Below are 20,162 nucleotides of genomic sequence, written 5' to 3' on the forward strand. Positions count from 1 at the left end.
TCTCAATGTTCACGCGTAATTCGATCTTTAAGTCCTTCGTTACTCCTCTAATATGCGTTGCGGAACAAATTGACTATAAACCTTTTGTTCCTCTCTTGATACGCTTTCGATTGAGGTACAATATATATCTGTAATAAGGGGCTGAAGGGTCCTGCCTGTCCATTCCATTATTCAAAATATCCATTTCATTATTCAAAATTGGCTATTTCTCAATGTTCACGCGTAATTCGATCTTTAAGTCCTTTGTTTCTTCTCTTATATGTGTTGCGGAACAAATTGACTATATACCTTTTGTTCCTCTCTTAATAAGCTTTCGATTGACGTATAATATATATCTGTAATTAGGGGTTGAAAGGTCCTGCCAGTCCATTCCATTATTCAAAATATCCATTTCATTATTCAAAATTGGCTATTTCTCAATGTTCACGCGTCATTCGATCTTTAAGTCCTTCGTTACTCCTCTAATATGCGTTGCGGAACAAATTGACTATAAACCTTTTGTTCCTCTCTTGATAAGCTTTCGATTGAGGTACAATATATATCTGTAATTAGGGGCTGAAGGATCGCTGCAGTCCATTCCATTATTCAAAATATCCATTTCATTATTCAAAATTGGCTATTTCTCAATGTTCACGCGTAATTCGATCTTTAAGTCCTTTGTTACTTCTCTTATATGCGTTGCGGAACAAATTGACTATACACCTTTTGTTCCTCTCTTAATAAGCTTTTGATTGAGGTATAATATATATCTGTAATTAAGGGTTGAAAGGTCCTGCCAGTCCATTCCATTATTCAAAATATCCATTTCATTATTCAAAATTGACTTTTTCTTAATTTTCACGCGTATTTTGGCAATTAGGTCTTCTAATATTCGTTGTGGAACATATTGACTATATACATTTTGTTCCTCTTGTAATCAGCTTTCGAATGAGGTATACGATTTATCAATAATGAGGGGCTAAAGGGTCGCCACGGTCCATTCTATTATTCAAAATTGACTTTTTCTTAATTTTCACACGTATTTTGGCAATCAGGTCTTCTAGTATTCGTTGCGGAACATATTGACTATATACATTTTGTTGCTCTTGTAATCAGCTTTCGAATGAGGTATAAGATTTATTTATGATTAGGGGTTAAAGGGTCGCCGCAGTTCATTCCATTATTCAAAATATCCTTTCCATTATTCAAAATTGGCTATCTCTTAATTTTCATGCGTATTTCGGCATTTAGGTCTTCTAATATTCGTTGCGGAACATATTCACTATATACATTTTGTTGCTCTTGTAATCAGATTTCGAATGAGATATAAGGTTTATCTATAATTAGGGGCTAAATGGTCGCCGCAGTCCATTACATTAATCAAAATATCCATTTCATTATTCAAAATTGGCTATTTCTTAATTTTCACGCGTATTTCGGCATTTAGGTCTTCTAATATTCGTTGCGGAACATATTGACTATATACATTTTGTTCGTCTTGTAATCAGCTTTCGAATGAGGTATAACATTTAGGTCTTCTAATATTCGTTGCGGAACATATTGACTATATACATTTTGTTCGTCTTGTAATCAGCTTTCGAATGAGGTATAAGGTTTGTCTATAATAGGGGCTAAAGGGTCGCCTCAGTCCATTCCTTTATTCAAAATATTCATTTCATTATTCGAAATTGGCTATTTCTTAATTTTCACGCGTATTTTGGCATTTAGGTCTTCTAATATTCGTTGCGGAACATACTGACTATATACATTTTGTTCTCTTGTAATCAGCTTTCGAATGAGATATAAGATTTATCTATAATTAGGGGCTAAAGGGTCGCCGCACTCCAATCTATTATTCAAAATATCTATTTCATTATTTAAAATTGGCTATTTCTTTTTTTTCACGCGTATTTTGGCATTTAGGTCTTCTAATATTCGTTGCGGAACCTTTTATAGCTGACTATGCGGTATAGGCTTTGCTCATTGTTGAAAGCTGTACGGTGAGCTATAGTTGTAAATGTCTGTGTTATTGTGGTCTTTCTGGATATTTGTCTCATTGGCCATCATACCACATCTTCTTTTTTATATTTCCTTATTTTTATGCATATTGTGGCTTTTAGGTCCTCCGTAAACCGTCTTATGGTCATTTCGAATCAAAATATAGCTATAGTGTCACAGTCAATTTTAAAAAAAAAAAATCACTATTCACCGCTTCAATTTGAATAATAAAACATAAACCATTTCATTATTCATTTTTCAATATTGAATAGTGAATAGTGAACTATTTCATTATTCATTATTCAATAATGAATAATGAACTATGAATAATGGACGTACTTCAGCGGTATATAAAAGATATTGAATTAGGTCCACGAGTCCGAACATTCCTATATGATATGTTTATTTCTAACCTAGTAATCTGTTGGTTTGTAATAGATAACAGGTCACCTTGATTAACCTATTTCACACAAAAACTATTTTGAGAATTAAAAATATGGGGGAAATGCATGTTTTGCTTTTAAAATAATTTATTGTGAAATATTGCCATATATTATAAAATCACGGATAATAGTGATATCTCCACAAATCTGTTACCACCATGAAAGTCACTTGTTTACATTTAGTTTTAGTTGGAATAACTCTCATGTTTGTATCGATAACCAATATACATTGTGAAAAAAATCAAGGTATGTTAAGTATTAATTATTATGCATTTTGCCGAAAAGAAAATTATTTCTTGATTATGTTCATGTATTAATTTAAATATTTTTGATGTAACAGGTGATTGTTAATAAAATACGTTTAATATTAAAAATATATATATATCTTATATCATGTTGCTTTAAAACAGGATAACGTATTTCAATTCAATTTTAAGGTCACGTTAGCGTATCTAAAAGGTTTTCTAATATATTTATTACCCTGTTTGTACCTTTGTAGACTATCTTAGTAGGTTTTGCTCTTGGTCTTTTCAATTATTTTGACCCCTGAAAGTAAAAATCTATATAATCAACTACCCCAGGGGTCAACAGATTCCGTCACTTTCCGTGGTCTGGTATTATTTGGCAACAACCAGAATTTGGACCTATCAAGATACTGCGATTATTTATATGTAGATGTATAATTCAATAACATATAATATAACAGTGGTAGTGATTGGTTTCTGTCTGTTTTTGTTGTTTGATTTGTGCGTTCAGCATACGTTAAGCCGTTTGTATTCTATATTGAAATGTTTCACATTTTGTAATCTCCATGCCAATAGCTTACAATACAGTATGAGTTTTGCTCATAATTGAAGGTAGTACAGTTCCATGCATATGGATATATCTTCGACCCTTGTCACTTGTAGATAATTATAAATATTCTCATTTTCGATCCCCGTTTTCATATATACATGTATGCTAGGGACAAGTAAAACAACTTTCTTTACATTCGACAAAAAAAGAAGGTTTATTTGATATGGTGAATTTAAGATCATTATCATACTAATCAATAGCAATCAATTGTGTATTCTAGTTATTTGTACTCGTTAAAGTAGTTGCTTTGAAAAATGTTCTCAATTATAATTACAGTCTCTGATTGCGGTTTTGTAAATGGACACTTCTTCTTAGTATTTGTGATTCATCATTGTCATTTGAATTTATCTCTAGTGGGTAGAGTTTGACGATTGGTCTATTCGTAAGTCCAAATTTTGTACGCACTATTGCTGATCTCACCAAACCATCTCCACCACGCACAAGGTCCTCGATGATACCAATGTTCCATACAGTTCTAGGCGAGTCATCATGAATCTGTACTATGTCCCCGGTCTTTATCCTCTGTAAATTATTGCCACTGGCTCTGTTGAATTCTCGTAGTGATGTAAGGTACTCCTTCTTCCATCTCGTCCAAAAGTGTTGTAGTAAATCTTGTTGTTGTTTGTTACGTTTTAGCGCATGAGCGCAAGTTAGTGTTTTTCTAGTGTCTTTAAATTCGCTTTTGTCATTTAAAGGATACTATATACGGAAGTGTCTTTAATCTTCTGCCACGCACAATAAATTTTCTGTTGACAAAACTTTAAATTTTTCGAAAAACTAAAGATTTTCTTATCCAAGGAATAGATTACCTAAGCCTTTTTTGGCACAACTGTCTGGAATTTCGGGTCCTCAAAGCTTTTCAACTTTGTACTTGTTTGGCTTTATAACTATTTTGATATGAGCGTCACTGGTGAGTCTTATGTAGACGAAACGCGCGCCTGGCGTATTTAATTATAATCCTGGTAACTTTGATAATTGTTAACAAAAAACAAAACAAATCTCCGTTGTGTGTCTTAGAAAGCATGACAGTACCGTCGGAAGGCTTCTCTAAAACATATTCAGATTAGAAAAATCCTCACCTCCATCAGTATAGGTGCACATCTTTCAAATTGATTGACAATTACACAAACTATGTTAGTTTGAAAAGTTTAGGAAAATGTGTGGAAAAGGTTATGTACGAATGAAGGATTTTTCACTGGGATTTCCGTATGCTTGTTACCTGATTTAAGATAACTATCAGTGGGCGATAAAGATAAAAAGGTATAACATTAAACCAAACTAAAAGTAGCTTAGGTAAAACTGTACTTTCAAAATATATTTTACTTTCAAAGGGGTTTATAAGTCCTTGAGTGTAACTTATTAAAATGAATTTTGATATTTAAACTTTATTTATTTGATCGTTATGCAAGAGCAATCTTTGTTATGCTACTTTATAGGGCAGATATATCTTAGTTTATGTTATTAAGTTATAAAGTGCAGTCGTTTACTTTAGCACTACTATAAATACATTTTATGGTTTCTTTCCTGCGTTATCCCTTTTACATACATATTTCACAACAGCATATGTTTTTTTCAGGTGAAGAAATATATTGAGGAGTTCCACTTTCGTAAATTTGAAATTTGAATTGTGTGCGTCTCTATCGCCTATTTACTTATTACGATATAATTTGTGTCACGAAATATGTTTGAATGTTATCGGTATGATCATTAGAGGGACATACACTCCTTCTAAACATTCATCTTCTATTCAATACCATTTGCACACCTTCTGGTCATAACTTCCATCTTCTAACGATTAACAAAAATGGCAATTTGCGGTAATTTGGGTTTTTTCTTCATCTTAAAGTTGCTTCAAATATCCTCAATCAACAAATTACACCTGGTGATATACGGAAGCCATAACTGTATCAATTCATGTATCATACTCGTGCATTCTATCTTGTAAGTTTGTCTTTTTGTAAAGGGAGCACCGTAGAATATATGTGTCGATTCTTGTTATCTAATTTATTTTATAGCTATTTCTTATCGATTCGGTTTATACAATCGCAAGTCAATCATGAAGAAAATTGCTCCCTAAACTTTTTTCCGATTTGACCAAATCGAATGATTGTAGTTTGTATAACATTTACGATTAGTTAAGGTATTCAATTTCACAAAAAATGCAAATGGTAAAAAGTAGAATCACAAAAACACCAAACTTCTAGAAAATTCAAAACGAAGTTTCTGATCAAAAGGCAAAATTATTTAGTTAAATACAGACTGACACTAACATTTATATGTTATTCTAATGGAAAGGGGCAAACATTTTGTTTTTTCAACATGGCATCTGTGCTTTCTGTCAGATAATTGTTAAAAAGTTTCTAAAACATGAAAAAAGCATGGCTCTCACCTATCACGGAATATTAGACATAACGTCAACACCGATTAACGTCCAATATTCCGATTGGACCAACATGCAAATACATACCTATCGCGTTTCCAAACGACCGCCATACTTTAAACAGACAGGAAAGACTAGGAATTAAAATATTTATATTTTCGTGTCAGTCCTTTGGACCAATAGAGAATTTATTCAAATGAACAAAATATCTGCACTTTGTGTTTATGTTGATATTATACTAATTGTGGTAGCCAAACAGTCGATAGTAATAAATCAGGCTTGATGGATCACTTGTTATTCGTTCTTAATTTTCATTGTTTGTTTGTCTTTTTATCTGTGTTTAGGAGTCAGGCGATGCTGAATGGTTTGTTTGGTTTGTTCAATATACTCGGCGATTGCTGCTATCTTTTTGTTATACTGTCCAATAATTTTGGCGGTTTCTGTTATCTATGTTTAGTTCAACAGTAGAATGATAAATCATTTGAAATTTTATTTTATTCGTTTGGGGGTTAAATAAAGAAGTTGAAACGAATACGATTGCTTGATTGTTTGTTATTTTCTTAACGTTTATTGTAGAATATTACATATATATTCAGAACGCGAACATTCAATCATACAATAAATGCAATGTATAGGTGTAATAATATAAGGGCAGACATTTTGTTTATTATTCGTTTACATTTCTGGCCAGGTTGTGGTCAGCTCCACTTGTTTTATTGTTTGTTATGGTTTTGCCTTATGCATCTCGCACATGCAAACGAATGCACATCTTTAGTATGAAAGAAATCAAAGTGATGACATTTCTATACAACAGCCAGTTCTCTGTGTAAATTTGTTTTTTAAGCTGGCAAATAATAACTAACTTTGAAATATCATTCAAAGCATGGCTACTAACTAATTTGCGTCATTTCCAAATTTAAAAAAGATGCGAATTATTACAATAAGCATGGGGTTGTTAGAATATTAAATTTGTTTAACTTATACATGTATTCCTCTGCCAAGAATTCTTTAAAACAAAACAACTTATATTAGGTAATCAGACGATTATTGATAAATTGAAGATCGTTTTGTTTATCTTGTCTGTGCCCTTTCAGTGACCAGATAAAACAGCATCATTAGCATTCAAATACGAAACTAATGCCAGAAACAATGAATGAATCAATAATTTAAAGGGACAATGTTTAAAGTCTCTATATGTACTTGGATCAAGTGAACTAGTCCGAACGTTTCTTTTTTAGTTTAGTAATATCTTATTTTGCGGTAGATAACATGTCTTTGACCTACCTTGTCACAAAAATATTATGAATTGATAAATAACAAATATGGGGGAATCCACTAACTGATTTTAAAGCAATTTTATTGTTATTATTATTGTGAAATGTTAAAGTAGATTATAAAATCACGTGCAGCAATAATATCTCCACTCATCTGTAGCCACCATGAAAGTAACATGTTTACAAGTAATTTTATTTGGATTAACTGTCGTATCCGTATCTATAACAAGCATACACTGTGAAAATAATCAAGGTATGAATATAATTAATTATTATGATTATAAGAATAAATGCAGGATTTTCACGATAGCGTACATTAATGTTTAACATTTATTTTTATCTCATTGTATGTATACTATATTAGGTAACATATATTAATGCAAGGTTAAGGTGAAGTAAGCGTATCACAAAGGTTGACTCACCTATTTATTACTTTATTACCTGAGAAGGTTTATATACAGTGATTGTTCAGGGACGTTGAAAAGGTTAAGAGAAAAGGTTGAATTCTTTAAAAAAAAAAATAGAAAATGGTCTTGATTTTCGTTCATTATTTTTTTTACATAAATCAGGTCGTTAGTTTTCTCAATTGAATAGTTTTCATTTGTCAGTACGGGGCCTTTTATAGCCGACTATACGTTATTGGTTTAACTCATTGTTTCATGCCGTCCTGTGACCGATAGTTGTTAATTTCTGTGTCATTTGAGAACTGTCACTTTGGTAATCATACCACATTTTTTTCTTATTTTATATGATAAACACCGTTTATATGGACCTTTGTACGAAAAAAAAACACAAGTTGTTTCTTTAAAAGAAGAAAAGCAATCGTGTATCTTACAACGCTAAATATTTGAAAACGTGTTTTTGATACTATAGCTTTTTAATTAGCAATATATCAGTTAGCACTGTTAATTTCTGAAAAACGAATGAAATTGTCCAATAAATATGTATAAGAGAAATTGATTTGGAATAAGATAGGAATCTACAATTTGATAAAATAGGATAATAAATAGAAGTGGTCGTAGATAATTTACTGCTACTGCTTTAAATTTGCTATTAGTCATTTTATAGTTGCATGGTCATTCAAATGTCTCAGAACAGAAATATTCAAATTTTAGGAGAAACATATATTTCAAAATGCACTTTATGTATTTTATGTATTTTAAATGTTATATATATAGAATAGAAACCCAACATTGTCTCTTGTCGTCATTCTTGCAGATAGTATTCGTGTAAAACAGAATATGCAAATCTAAATAATTGTTTGTCAATTATACATACCGTTATTTTAACAATGATCAATATGGTACTTATAACTTATATATTTACTTTAAAGTGTGGTTTACTAATTTTAGCCTTATATTTTGTTCTCTGGTTGGTGGCTAGTTGACTTACAAGTTACATAGCATCTACATTATTGAGCACTTCGTGGAGCTGTCAAAAAATGATATGAAAAGTTAAAAAAAAATGTGTTAACACTTCTTTCAAAGAACTTATAATCATTAGTATTTTAAAATCAAAACATACACGTGACAAAAACCAAAAGACATTTGGGAGTCTACATACATCAAGGAGTAAATCGCCCCCATTTCCAACCGCATTTAACGAATTTGTACTGTTTTTTTCTAATTTGTTTATGTGTCTATATGTTGCTTTCTCAAAGTCGTATGCCACACATCTTCATTCATCGGTACATTTATGTTGGTTTCTTGAAAATGCAATAGATTCGGACAACTTCCTATTTCAATATATATATATAATCTCATTATAGATACTAGAATAAACAGGATGTACAACAGACGCGCGTTTCGTTTAAAGTCTTGCCGGTGACCTATCTAATGCATCATTCAATAGACCTGGTTTCAAATCAGATGATTTAACCTAATACTTAATTATAAATATCATAAGAAACTATATCGTTTCAAAAATATTGAGTAAAATTATTGTTTGTTTCAGATTGTATAAATTGTTCTGACAGATGTTTTAATGATACTGGCTATTGTAACGGAAGTTGCACGAATGGGTTTTATGGATCCGATTGTAACTCGACGTGTCCAAACAACTGCTATTATAGATGTGATCGAATCACTGGCGAATGTACAAATTGTAAGACTCATTATTATGGTGTAAACTGTACAGAAAGCTGCTCGGAAAGATGTCACGATAAGTATTGTAATCAAAGTGGAATTTGTTTATCTTGCAAGAGCCCTTACTACGGCGATAATTGTGACAAGAATTGTCCCTCAAATTGCAACGCGGTTGCTGGCTGTGATCGACAAACCGGTGAATGTTCATATGGCTGCAATTATGGGTTTTGGGGAAATTATTGTGAAAACAATTGTAGTGACCGGTGCAAATCGGCTTGTCAACGACATTATGGCACTTGTTGGGGATGTAAACCTGGGTTCGGTGGTTCCAACTGTCAATTTAACTGCATAGCACACTGTGACTCTTGTTCAAGGAATGATACATGTTATGAATGTTCGAAAGGCTGGTTTGGAGAAAAGTGTGAACTTCGATGCCCAGTTAATTGTCGAAATTCGATTTGTTCAATGTTTGATGGTTCTTGTTCCTGTTCAAAAGGCTGGTATGGAAAAGACTGTAATGATACATGTATTGACAACTGTGATTCCTGCATTGATAATACTACGTGTAATGTATGCTCAGAAGGATATTATGGTCGATATTGCGAAAGTTCTTGTCCGTCTAATTGTACAAAATGTGAACGAAGTGGCGAAAAATGTACTCGGTGCAATTCTGGTTTATTCGGTGACCAATGTACATGTGACGTGGACCAATGTTTTAAACATGAATCAGGGTCGCATTGTGTCGAATGTAAACATCCTGGTTGGTATCCGAAAATAGGAGGATGTTGTAGATGTAGTGACAATTGTAAAGGTGGACATTTAAATTGTGATAATACTACAGGGTTATGTTTAGACGGGTGTGAGCCAGGATATTACGGGACGCACTGTGTTGATAAATGCAGCAGCCATTGTATCGGAAATGACACTGTATGTAATTCAACAACCGGTGTATGTCCGTATGGGTGTGAACCTGATTGGTATTATTCCACATGCAAATATGGATGTTCACTCCTTACGCCACACTGTTCCAAATGTTCACAGTTTAAGGATAATATCAATAATTTTGAAGCTGCCGGTTGCGATGAGTGTGATAGTGGGTTTTACAAACCCATACTTGAAAAGTTTTGCGCACGATGTGAAAATTGTTTATATGATGAATGTAATGGCCGTACAGGACGTTGTCTGAAAGGTTGTAAGGAGGGATGGTATGATAATCCTTACAGTTTAGGGACATGCGATCGACGATGTGACACTAGCTGTATTGATGGTCTCTGTGACCCGACCAATGGCACATGCATACATGGATGCAAAGATGGTTTGACAGGTGACATCTGTAGGTTGACTTGTTCCAGTTATTGTTTAAACAAAACGTGTGATCAGTTTTCTGGTGGTTGCATTAAATGTAACCCTGGATATTATGGTCACAGCTGCTATTTTGGTTGCGGTAACTGTCTTGGAGGAACATGTAATCAAACAACTGGTATCTGTGAAGGTATATATATTATAGTCCATAGTAATGTGCTTTATTATCATTGGTATTTAGAGTTTCATGAAAACATTGGAAAGTATACCCTTGAGGGTTAACTAAAAAATAAATTAAGTCAACATTTGATTGTTGATTAAACAAATGTAAAGTTAATAGCAACAATGTAATCAAAAGATAATCTGTATAATTCCGCTTTTTTTTAAGACACAATGATGACAAATGAATTAGCTTTAAGTCATCATAATATTTTTTATACCCCCGCTTTAAAAAAGGGGGGGTATACTGTTTTACCTCTGTCTGTCCGTCCGTCAGTCCGTCAGTCCGTCCGTCAGTCCGTCCGTCAGTCCGTCCGTCAGTCCGTCCGTCAGTCAGTCCGTCCCATGAAACTTTCGTCACATTTTTCTCAGGAACTACACATCCACCCTTTCTGTAATTTGGTATCAACATTTATATATGTTAGCCATACCGTGTGATGCGTTTTCAGATTCATCACTTGACAACTTCCTGTTTACCGAACACTTGTATGATTTTACACATAATAGCCAAGTTGAAAATTTTCGTCACATTTTTCTCAGGAACTACACATCCACCCTTTCTGTAATTTGGTATCAACATTTATATATGTTAGCCATACCGTGTGATGCGTTTTCAGATTCATCACTTGACAACTTCCTGTTTACCGAACACTTGTATGATTTTACACATGATAGCCAAGTTGAAAATTTTCGTCACATTTTTCTCAGGAACTACACATCCACCCTTTCTGTAATTTGGTATCAACATTTATATATGTTAGCCATACCGTGTGATGCGTTTTCAGATTCATCACTTGACAACTTCCTGTTTACCGAACACTTGTATGATTTTACACATGATAGCCAAGTTGAAAATTTTCGTCACATTTTTCTCAGCAACTACAATACAAGGATTTCTGAAATTTGGTTTCAGGATTTATATAAGTCAGCTATACCGTGTGATACGTTTTCAGATTCATCACTCGACAACTTCCTGTTTACCGAACACTTGTATGATTTTACACATGATAGCCAAGTTGAAAATTTTCGTCACTTTTTTCTCAGGAACTACAATACAAGGATTTCTGAAATTTGGTTTCAGGATTTATATAAGTCAGCTATACCGTGTGATGCGTTTTCAGATTCATCACTTGACAACTTCCTGTTTACCGAACACTTGCATATTTTTACACTATTAATATTATCCACTTGCGGCGGGGGTATCATCAGTGAGCAGTAGCTCGCAGTTTCACTTGTTGTATGACCATTTGATAGGATTTTTTTACTTATAACTTGCATACAACTTACTATCATATGCTATATAATTTATATCGGTTGTGGTCTCATTTATATTTAAGTCTCCCAAGACTTATTGTTTTTGCTCAGTTCTTATTATTTTTCTTCTTATTATTTTTCTTCTTCTTCTTCTTCTTCTTCTTCTTCTTTTTCTTTTTCTTCTTCTTCTTCTTCTTCTTCTTCTTCTTCTTCTTCTTCTTCTTCTTCTTCTTCTTCTTCTTCTTCTTCTTCCGCCACTTTAAAAATGAACTTGTCCGCAGCGTTTCTCCAAAACCGCTTGTCAGATTGACCTAGAATTTCATAAAATGGTAGAGTAATATGTCTAGGTGAGCCATCAATCTTTCGTTTGTGCATTGGGGTCTATTAAGGGGTATTTTGGGGGGTAGAAAGGAGGGAGGGGTTTACTATAGAACCCTATGGGATTTTATTTTCTAAAATTTTCAAATGAATGTAACTTGAAAACTGTAAGTGATAGATACATGCAGTCTTCAGAATTGATTATAGGACAATTAAACAAATCACATGAAATATAGGGGGAGTCCCTGGGAGTTCATCCCCAACCCCTTCAATTTGAGAATATGCTTATATCTTGTAAATGATCCAGATCCCCACCCCTAAACCATATATATTCTTAAATGGGACGATAAAACAAATCAAATTAAATTAAAGGGAGGTCCCCGGGGGTCATCCCCACCCCGTTCCATTTGAGAATGTGCTATTATCTTGTAAACGGTCCAGATCCCCACCCCTAAACCATATATATTCTTGTAGGGGACAATAAAACAAATGAAATGAAATTAAAGGGAAGTCCCTAGGGGGTCACCCTACCCCTCCTGTTTCAAAACTTGTAATCGGTCAACATCCCCACCCCTAAACCATATATATTCTTGTAGGGGACAATAAAACAAATGAAATGAAATTAAAGGGAAGTCCCTATGGGGTCACCCCACCCCTCTTATTTGAAAACTTGTAAACGGTCAACATCCCCATCCCTAAACCATATATATTCTTGTAGGGAACAATAAAACAAATGAAATGAAATAAAAGGGAAGTCCGGAGGGGGTTACCCCACCCCCTTTTGTTTGAAAACTTGTAAACGGTCAACATCCCCACACCTAAACCATATATATTCTTGTAGGGGACAATAAAACAAATGAAACGAAATAAGAAAGAAGTCCCAAGGGGGTCACCCCACCCCCTCTTGTATGGAAACTTGTAAACGGTCAATATCCCCACCCCTAAACCATATATATTCTTGTATGGGACAATAAAGCTAATCAAATAAAATTAAAGGGAAGTTCCTGGGGGTAGCCCCATCCTGTTCAATTTGAGAATGTGCTATTATCTTGTAAACGGTCCAGATCCACACCCTTTAACCATATACATTCTTGTAGGGGACAAGAAAACAAATCAAATGAAATGTAGGTAAATTTCCTGGGGGTCACCACCACCCCCTCTTGTTTGAATACTTGTAAATGGTGGAGATCCCTACTCGTAAGCCATATATATTCTTGTATGGGACAAAAAATCAAATCAAATGAACATGGGACCATATGAATGGCGAGTTATGGGAGCTTTGTTTGGGAGACTTCGTAACAGCATCCTGTTACAATTACTTCTTGTTATTATTCAAAGTAATAAAAATCGGACAAATAAAAGGATGTTTCTTTTTTTTTTTTATTCACAAAAAAATTGTGCTTGTGCAAATACGATACTCACACATGCGATGTATAATTGAGTACACAAAGTCAAGTACTTACTCGGATTTTTTGTGAAATTATTTCAGGCAATGTTTTTGTTTTTTGGGTTTTTTTTTAACAATGTATTTATTATTTTTATTAATTTCAATGGAAACAAATTATTTTAGTACTTCTCATCTGAAATGATTTTAAAAAAAAGATTAGAATTAAACTCGGTCTTTAAAAATTATTACATTAATTATCTTACATTATTATCTTACATTAGTTTATATCAACATTTACTGGGCCTTTAAATAAAAGAAACTATCAATTAATTCTACTTTTGACATGCTGTATCATGCTTTAATTATTTACTGCTTTTTTTTTCTCGTTAGATGGTTGCATGGATGGTCACTTTGGTCCACGATGCTCTCGATTTTGTAACAATTGCATGGATGGGAAATGTGATAGACAAGGAGGGTGCATGTCCGGGTGTGTGGATGGAAACTTTGGGCGATACTGTAATGAATCATGCAGCCAATGTATGGGTGGAAAGTGCGACCAAAAAGGTGTTTGTATGTCGGGTTGTACGCCTGGAAAATACGGAAGAAACTGCGATGTATCTTGTCCGGAAAATTGTTTGATATGCCATCCAGTGACCGGCCGATGCCTTCATATATCACCTCCATGTAATAAAACTCACTGCACAATGAATTTTACGAATTCTGTTTGTCCGCCTTCAAGATTCGGTTTTAATTGCAACCAAACGTGCAGTAAACACTGTAAAAATAGTTCCTCGAATGGATATATATGTGAAAAATATAGTGGTACCTGTATCGAACCTTGCGCTACTGGTCAATTTGGACCATTTTGTAATAAATCTTGTGGAAAATGTGCTTTAGCGGATAACACATTGACGTCGTGTAATCCATCAGACGGAAACTGTATAAACTGTTTAAATGGTTATTATGGAAAACAATGTTTTCAAAAATGTAGTGAATCGTGCCTAAAAGGGAAATGTAAAGGTAACGGTATGTGTTCACAGGGATGTAAACCGGAATGGAAAGGTACATTCTGTGAAGGTAAATATAGTACTTTGTGCTCAAACATAAAGTTTCAATGTCCATGTAAGCAAAACATGTATGTATGGTTCATATAAAAGTGACAGAGGTAAACATTGTAGGAGAACATAATTCAATTACTCAATAACAGACACTAAGTGATAGGTAGAGCCCAAAATAGACTTCCACTGTAAATGTTCAAAACAGGATAGTCGCTGCAAAAGAAAATCAAAACTTACTATATTCACGTGATTGCTTTCCGACACTGAATCATCTTAATACAGATACTATCATAACCTGTACACTTTACACATACTTTTATTTGGCCGTACATTTTTGAAAAGATGTGAATTCTATTTTTTACAAATTCCAAAGCTGAATGAAGAAAAAACATATTTGCATTAATAAAATTAGCTCGTTATTGTGGAATGTAGTGTGCTACATGTAAATATTTCAATAGCATTTCAAGCTATTAAAGCAAAATTACCCACTTTGGTTCTTTTTTTTTTGGTAGAATCATTATCTACATGTTATTATATAAATATTTTATCCTTTCTTTTGATCACTGTAGTAAAACAACCTGCTAAGCAGACCGGATTGTCTAGTGGTTCTGTGACAGGAATATCTATTGGATGTGTGGTTACTGTGATTTTAATAGTCGTGTTGGCGTATTTTATATATAGACGAAGGTATAGTATGAGACTAATATATATTTAAGAATTCAAAATTTGACATTATGATAACAATTTTCAAGCATGTTTTGAATAGGTATATTTTATATACTAAAAGTAAACAAATATATATTCAAACATATTTTCATATTTTATGAAAGGTTTTGACTGACACATAACATTTTTGACATTTGTTTTCACTCTTGAATTAATGATAATAGATATGTCTTAATTCATAGAATATGATAAGTGAAGTGGAAGATAACAAAGGGACAGACAAAACACAGGGCTAAGATGCAACTAATAAATATATTAGTTAAAACTAAACACGTAATAAAACTATTAAGCTAAAATACAGACAAGTGCTACCAATTATTCCGACCTAAAACTAAAAGGTCTGTGTCAAAGAGGCTTGGAAGAGAATATAAACGTCCATATCACGCAAGGACAAAGTGAGGACTGGCTAAATAAGTCAGCATTATCTGAGATAAGTAGTTATAATTGTTTTGCTATCTATAAAAACAGGTTCAATCAATCATTTTTGTCTTAAAATTTCCTGTACCAATTCAAGATTATTTTATTTGTATCAAATAGTCCGTTTATATGTATGTTGGCGTTCTTTTTTGTTGGAGTTCAGTCTTCCTGTTGATCCTTTTTCCCCTTATAGTAGTTGTGGTTCGCTCTGTTTTGGTTTGTGCGCGTTTAATTAATTTATGAGTATTGAACAGCGGTCGCCTACTGTTACCTTTATTTGGGAACTTAATGCATGTATTATGACGACATGCGGTCCAGTTTTATCTCCATCTTAAATTAACATGAGCAAGCTTTATGAGCCAAACAGCACTTTGTCTTCTTGTGCATTTGACGTTTTCATAATACGTTCATCAGCCCTTTATCAAGACATTTAATTGCCTAATATTGCTTGGCGAATTTTTCTCATGTAGTTTCATCATTTTATTTTTAATAAGATTGTTTCTTTTACCTTACAAGTAAAAAGTTCTAGATAGTACCTTTTACAACTTATAGTTAGCTACAAAACCAGGTTTAGTCCAACGTTTTGTACATACGAAAATGCAGGTACCAAGTCAGGCATATTACAGTTGTTATCCATTCGTTCGATATGTTTGAGCTTTTGATTTTTCCATTTAATTAGTGATTTCCCGTTTTTGATTTTCTCACAGTTCAGTTTTTTGTGATTTTACTTTATTCATATGCCAAATATATTATTAGTATAGTATAGCGCTATTACTAGATACTATATATTTCGTTTCAGGAGTAATAAGGACAATGCCTTCAGTATGAAGAATATACAATACTGAACCGTAAGATGACTACACCAAGCAAAGCAATCAAAACAATAGAAATATATATATATTTATAGTTAATTGTGTCTTATACTGCTTATAACTACATAAAGTACAAATAAATTAAAACTCGCTTAGGTCAAATTAACTACAGCGCAGATTTGCTGTTGTATAGACTCTTCTTTTTTTGCAATAGTTATCAAAGGTAACAGACGTATCATTTGATACGTCAGACGAGCGTTTCGGCTGCATAAGACTCATCAGTAATACGCAGATCAAATAAGAAAGAAAGCCATACAAGTATAAAGTTGAAGAGCATTGAGGATCCAATATTCCAAAAAGTTGCGCGCAAAGTGTTGCTACGGTAATCTATGCCTAGGATATGAAAAACCTTATTGTTTCGAAAAATTCATAATTAAAACAAATAAGACTTAGTATATGATTTTTCAAAACAAGGTAAATAACAAACTCAAAGAATATTACAGATATGATCATTTTATTGTTAAATGAACAAGATAACATTATCCAGAAACTAGAACACACGGGACACTTATGGTATTGGTCTATTAAAAAACATTTTATAGATCATTGAGAATGGAAAGGGGATAGTGCCAAAGAGACGACAACCCGACGAAAGGGTCTCCTATTTCATATAAAAAGTTGTTGGTTATTATAAAAAAAATTGCAAAGATGGATAATTCGGATATGAATGTAATGGTAATTCAACATGACCTGACAACTAGATACAAGATATAGTAGAAATACTAGAGAATATATATATGTTTCTATGACAGTCATTTTGAAAATAATTGTTTCATAAACTGCCGTTTATATACTGCTCAACAACCCAATGAATGATTATTTAGCTGTTGTGATGGGTTTTGCGGGAACGGTTGTGAAACCAGTTAAAGTCAAAGACGCGAATCTTCGAAGTCAATAAATAAAATTGTTTAAGTAGGAGATGGCAATAGTAGTATACCGTTGTTCAGTAAAACTATCTCACGACGGAACAACACAAATACTGAATTGATTGAAAAACAAACGCCAACATACATAGAAACGGACTTTAATAAATACTGTCATGTTCCTAACTTGGTACAGGTCATTTTAAGATAACAAAAGGTAGGTTAAACCTGGTTTTATGGTTAGCCAAACCTCCAGCTGATATTTCAATGTTACAAATACCACTTAAATGGCAACAATACGTGACATAAATTCAGTACACATAAACGCAAAAACACTCAGACCAGAAATACATAAACAAATAATATAATTATAGTGTATTACAACATGTGAACAACAGAATATCAACAGACGACAAGTGTGAACTTAAATGCCAATGCAAGTTAATAAAATCTATATTACAAATTATTATTTGTGAAATTCATCTGCATACAAACTAGATGTTGTGTGTCATATTATGGGAGAATGAAATTATAATGGTACATTTATAAAATCAGCACAAAAACTTTGCATTTATAAAGAATATGTGTTGTCATATGTCATGTTTATTTTCCACTAGTAGTTTCTATTATATTGCATTTATAAATTTCTACTTTGTAAACATTCTCATATATGGGCATACACGATTCATATCATTATTTGTATGAATCCTGTAAGCTGTATTTGGTTTTGGAATGAGGTGTTTTATTCTTTGATAGTAGAAATACGATTTGTAGAAAAATTTACGGTTCGAGTATCTTTTCAAAAGGATGGTTTAGTAAAAAAAAACTTGCTATGAATGATTTATTGAAATCTGTGATTTCTACATTGATAATATATATAGTAATGTATGACCAGACGAATGATAATATTATATGATATTCAGGTCTCAGACAGGGTATATACTGTGACATTCCCGGCTTAGAGTTTATATCCCCTGAGCCGAAGGCGAAGGGGATATAAGCCCTAAGCTGGGAATGTCATAGTATATACCCTTTCTGAGACCTGAATTACACATATATTACGGATTACCCCTGACCTAATGTTATTTTCCAGTGCAGGTATTTGTTGACAACACATATATATTGAAAAACACAACCTGATATGTTCGGCATACGTGAAGGATTTTCTAATTTGCTGTGAACATAATTTTATCGTGTATGTAATAATTTATAATAATACTTTTAACATAAAATTTAAGTATTAAAAGTGTAAACTGCGTGATTTTGTATCAAAAATGTATTATTGACTGAAGCACGTCATTATTTTCCCTCTGTGAGCCTCTGACAGTCTGATAGTTTTTGACTACGTCACATAGTAACCGGTGTTATGATGACGTTTTTTAGGTTCCAATTGGGGACAAAAACGTCGTATATATCCCGGCAGTTTCCTGAATATATACTGACATCTCTGTGTTGTTATCCAGTCACAAACCTCGACACATTTGTAATCCGTAATATATATATATATATATATATATATATATATATATATATATATATATATATATATATATATTGTAAGTCTTATTTCCGTTTGTATTGTAATAAGTGCACTTTAGAGAATTTATAGACGGTTAGGTTAATTGGATTTGTTGCTGATCAATGTTCATACAACGTCGACATAAGTCAGTGCTTATTTGGTGGACTTAGGGTCCTGACGATATTTTAGTTTATTTGTTCTTAATATGAATGTGTTTCATGATTACTGTCATTAACGTGTACCCGTAAATAAACTCATCATATATACCAGGACTAAATTTTGTATATACGCCAGACGCGCGTTTTGTCTACAAAAGACTCAACAGTAATGTTTTGTATTGTTAAATATGACAAACGTATCCATTAACAATACTATTATATTGTATACATCTGTTGTCCTATATAAATCTGAACTGCTATCAAGCAGAGTACATGTAGTACAGGTGGTTCCCTTTGTCAATCCAACGACCTCATATGCACATACAGCATTAACTACAATTTTCATGATTTAAAGATGCATTGCATAAATGTATATTGTCATTGATCGTAAACAATTTTTCTGTGGGAATTTGCACAGTTGGTGGTGCGTGTGTAGCAGTGGACTCTTAATCCGTCAACACTCCCGGTCTCCCTTCTTTTTGACTTCATATGATTATTTCAGTTCTAGGCATTCTCCTTGATATAAAACTTCTGTATGTCTTTATGGGAATATATGTAATCTAATGTTGCCGCGAATTCAAATGATGATTCATGTTTCTTCATACAAAGTATCCTTAAAAAGGCTTTCAACGATTCACATGCGTTGAAAGAGTATCTATATCATTATATATTTTTGGACCAACCGAAAATCTTAATGTCATTCTAAAAGACGTTGTGATCCATTTTAAACATTGTCAAGATTTAGAGGCCTAGACATAATTAGTGTCACGAATCACAGATTTCATATGAAAATCTACGCCACTTTTGCAAGATCACCAGTCGCAATGTCAGTCTGAAAATATAAAATATTAACATTGACGGAGCGGAATCGATATTAATAAATAAACGCGTTTTAGTAAACATCCCACTTTTATTTAAAATTATAAGCGAAAAACCTTTACCGACCACACATAATTATCAGTTGTGTAGTTCAATAATTATATTTATTGTCTAAATTAGTACAAAATTCAAATTAAATACAAATCATTAACAAAGCAGTAGCATTCTTGCTTAAAA

The 20,162-nt window shown here is 33.0% G+C and overlaps 1 protein-coding gene across 1 annotated transcript; it reads left to right on the top strand.

The window, feature by feature from the left end:
* Nucleotides 1-7,013: 7,013 nt before the first annotated feature.
* LOC143048611 (uncharacterized) lies at nucleotides 7,014-16,696 on the top strand. The gene is made up of 5 exons (XM_076222395.1): nucleotides 7,014-7,182; nucleotides 8,883-10,505; nucleotides 13,884-14,570; nucleotides 15,121-15,238; nucleotides 16,494-16,696. Exons 1-5 carry the CDS (start codon nucleotides 7,095-7,097, stop codon nucleotides 16,537-16,539), a joined length of 2,562 nt encoding a protein of 853 aa, XP_076078510.1. The 5' UTR covers nucleotides 7,014-7,094; the 3' UTR covers nucleotides 16,540-16,696.
* Nucleotides 16,697-20,162: the final 3,466 nt, after the last annotated feature.

The sequence above is a fragment of the Mytilus galloprovincialis genome, chromosome 10 (genome assembly GCF_965363235.1).
Source record: "Mytilus galloprovincialis chromosome 10, xbMytGall1.hap1.1, whole genome shotgun sequence".
NCBI lineage: Eukaryota > Metazoa > Mollusca > Bivalvia > Mytilida > Mytilidae > Mytilus > Mytilus galloprovincialis.

Coding starts and splice junctions, on each gene's coding strand:
- LOC143048611 (XM_076222395.1), top strand. CDS start 7,095: ATGAAAGTAACATGTTTACAAGTAATTTTATTTGGATTAACTGTCGTA. Junction 10,506..13,883: donor AACAACTGGTATCTGTGAAG/GTATATATATTA, acceptor TTTTCTCGTTAG/ATGGTTGCATGGATGGTCAC. Junction 15,239..16,493: donor TATTTTATATATAGACGAAG/GTATAGTATGAG, acceptor ATTTCGTTTCAG/GAGTAATAAGGACAATGCCT.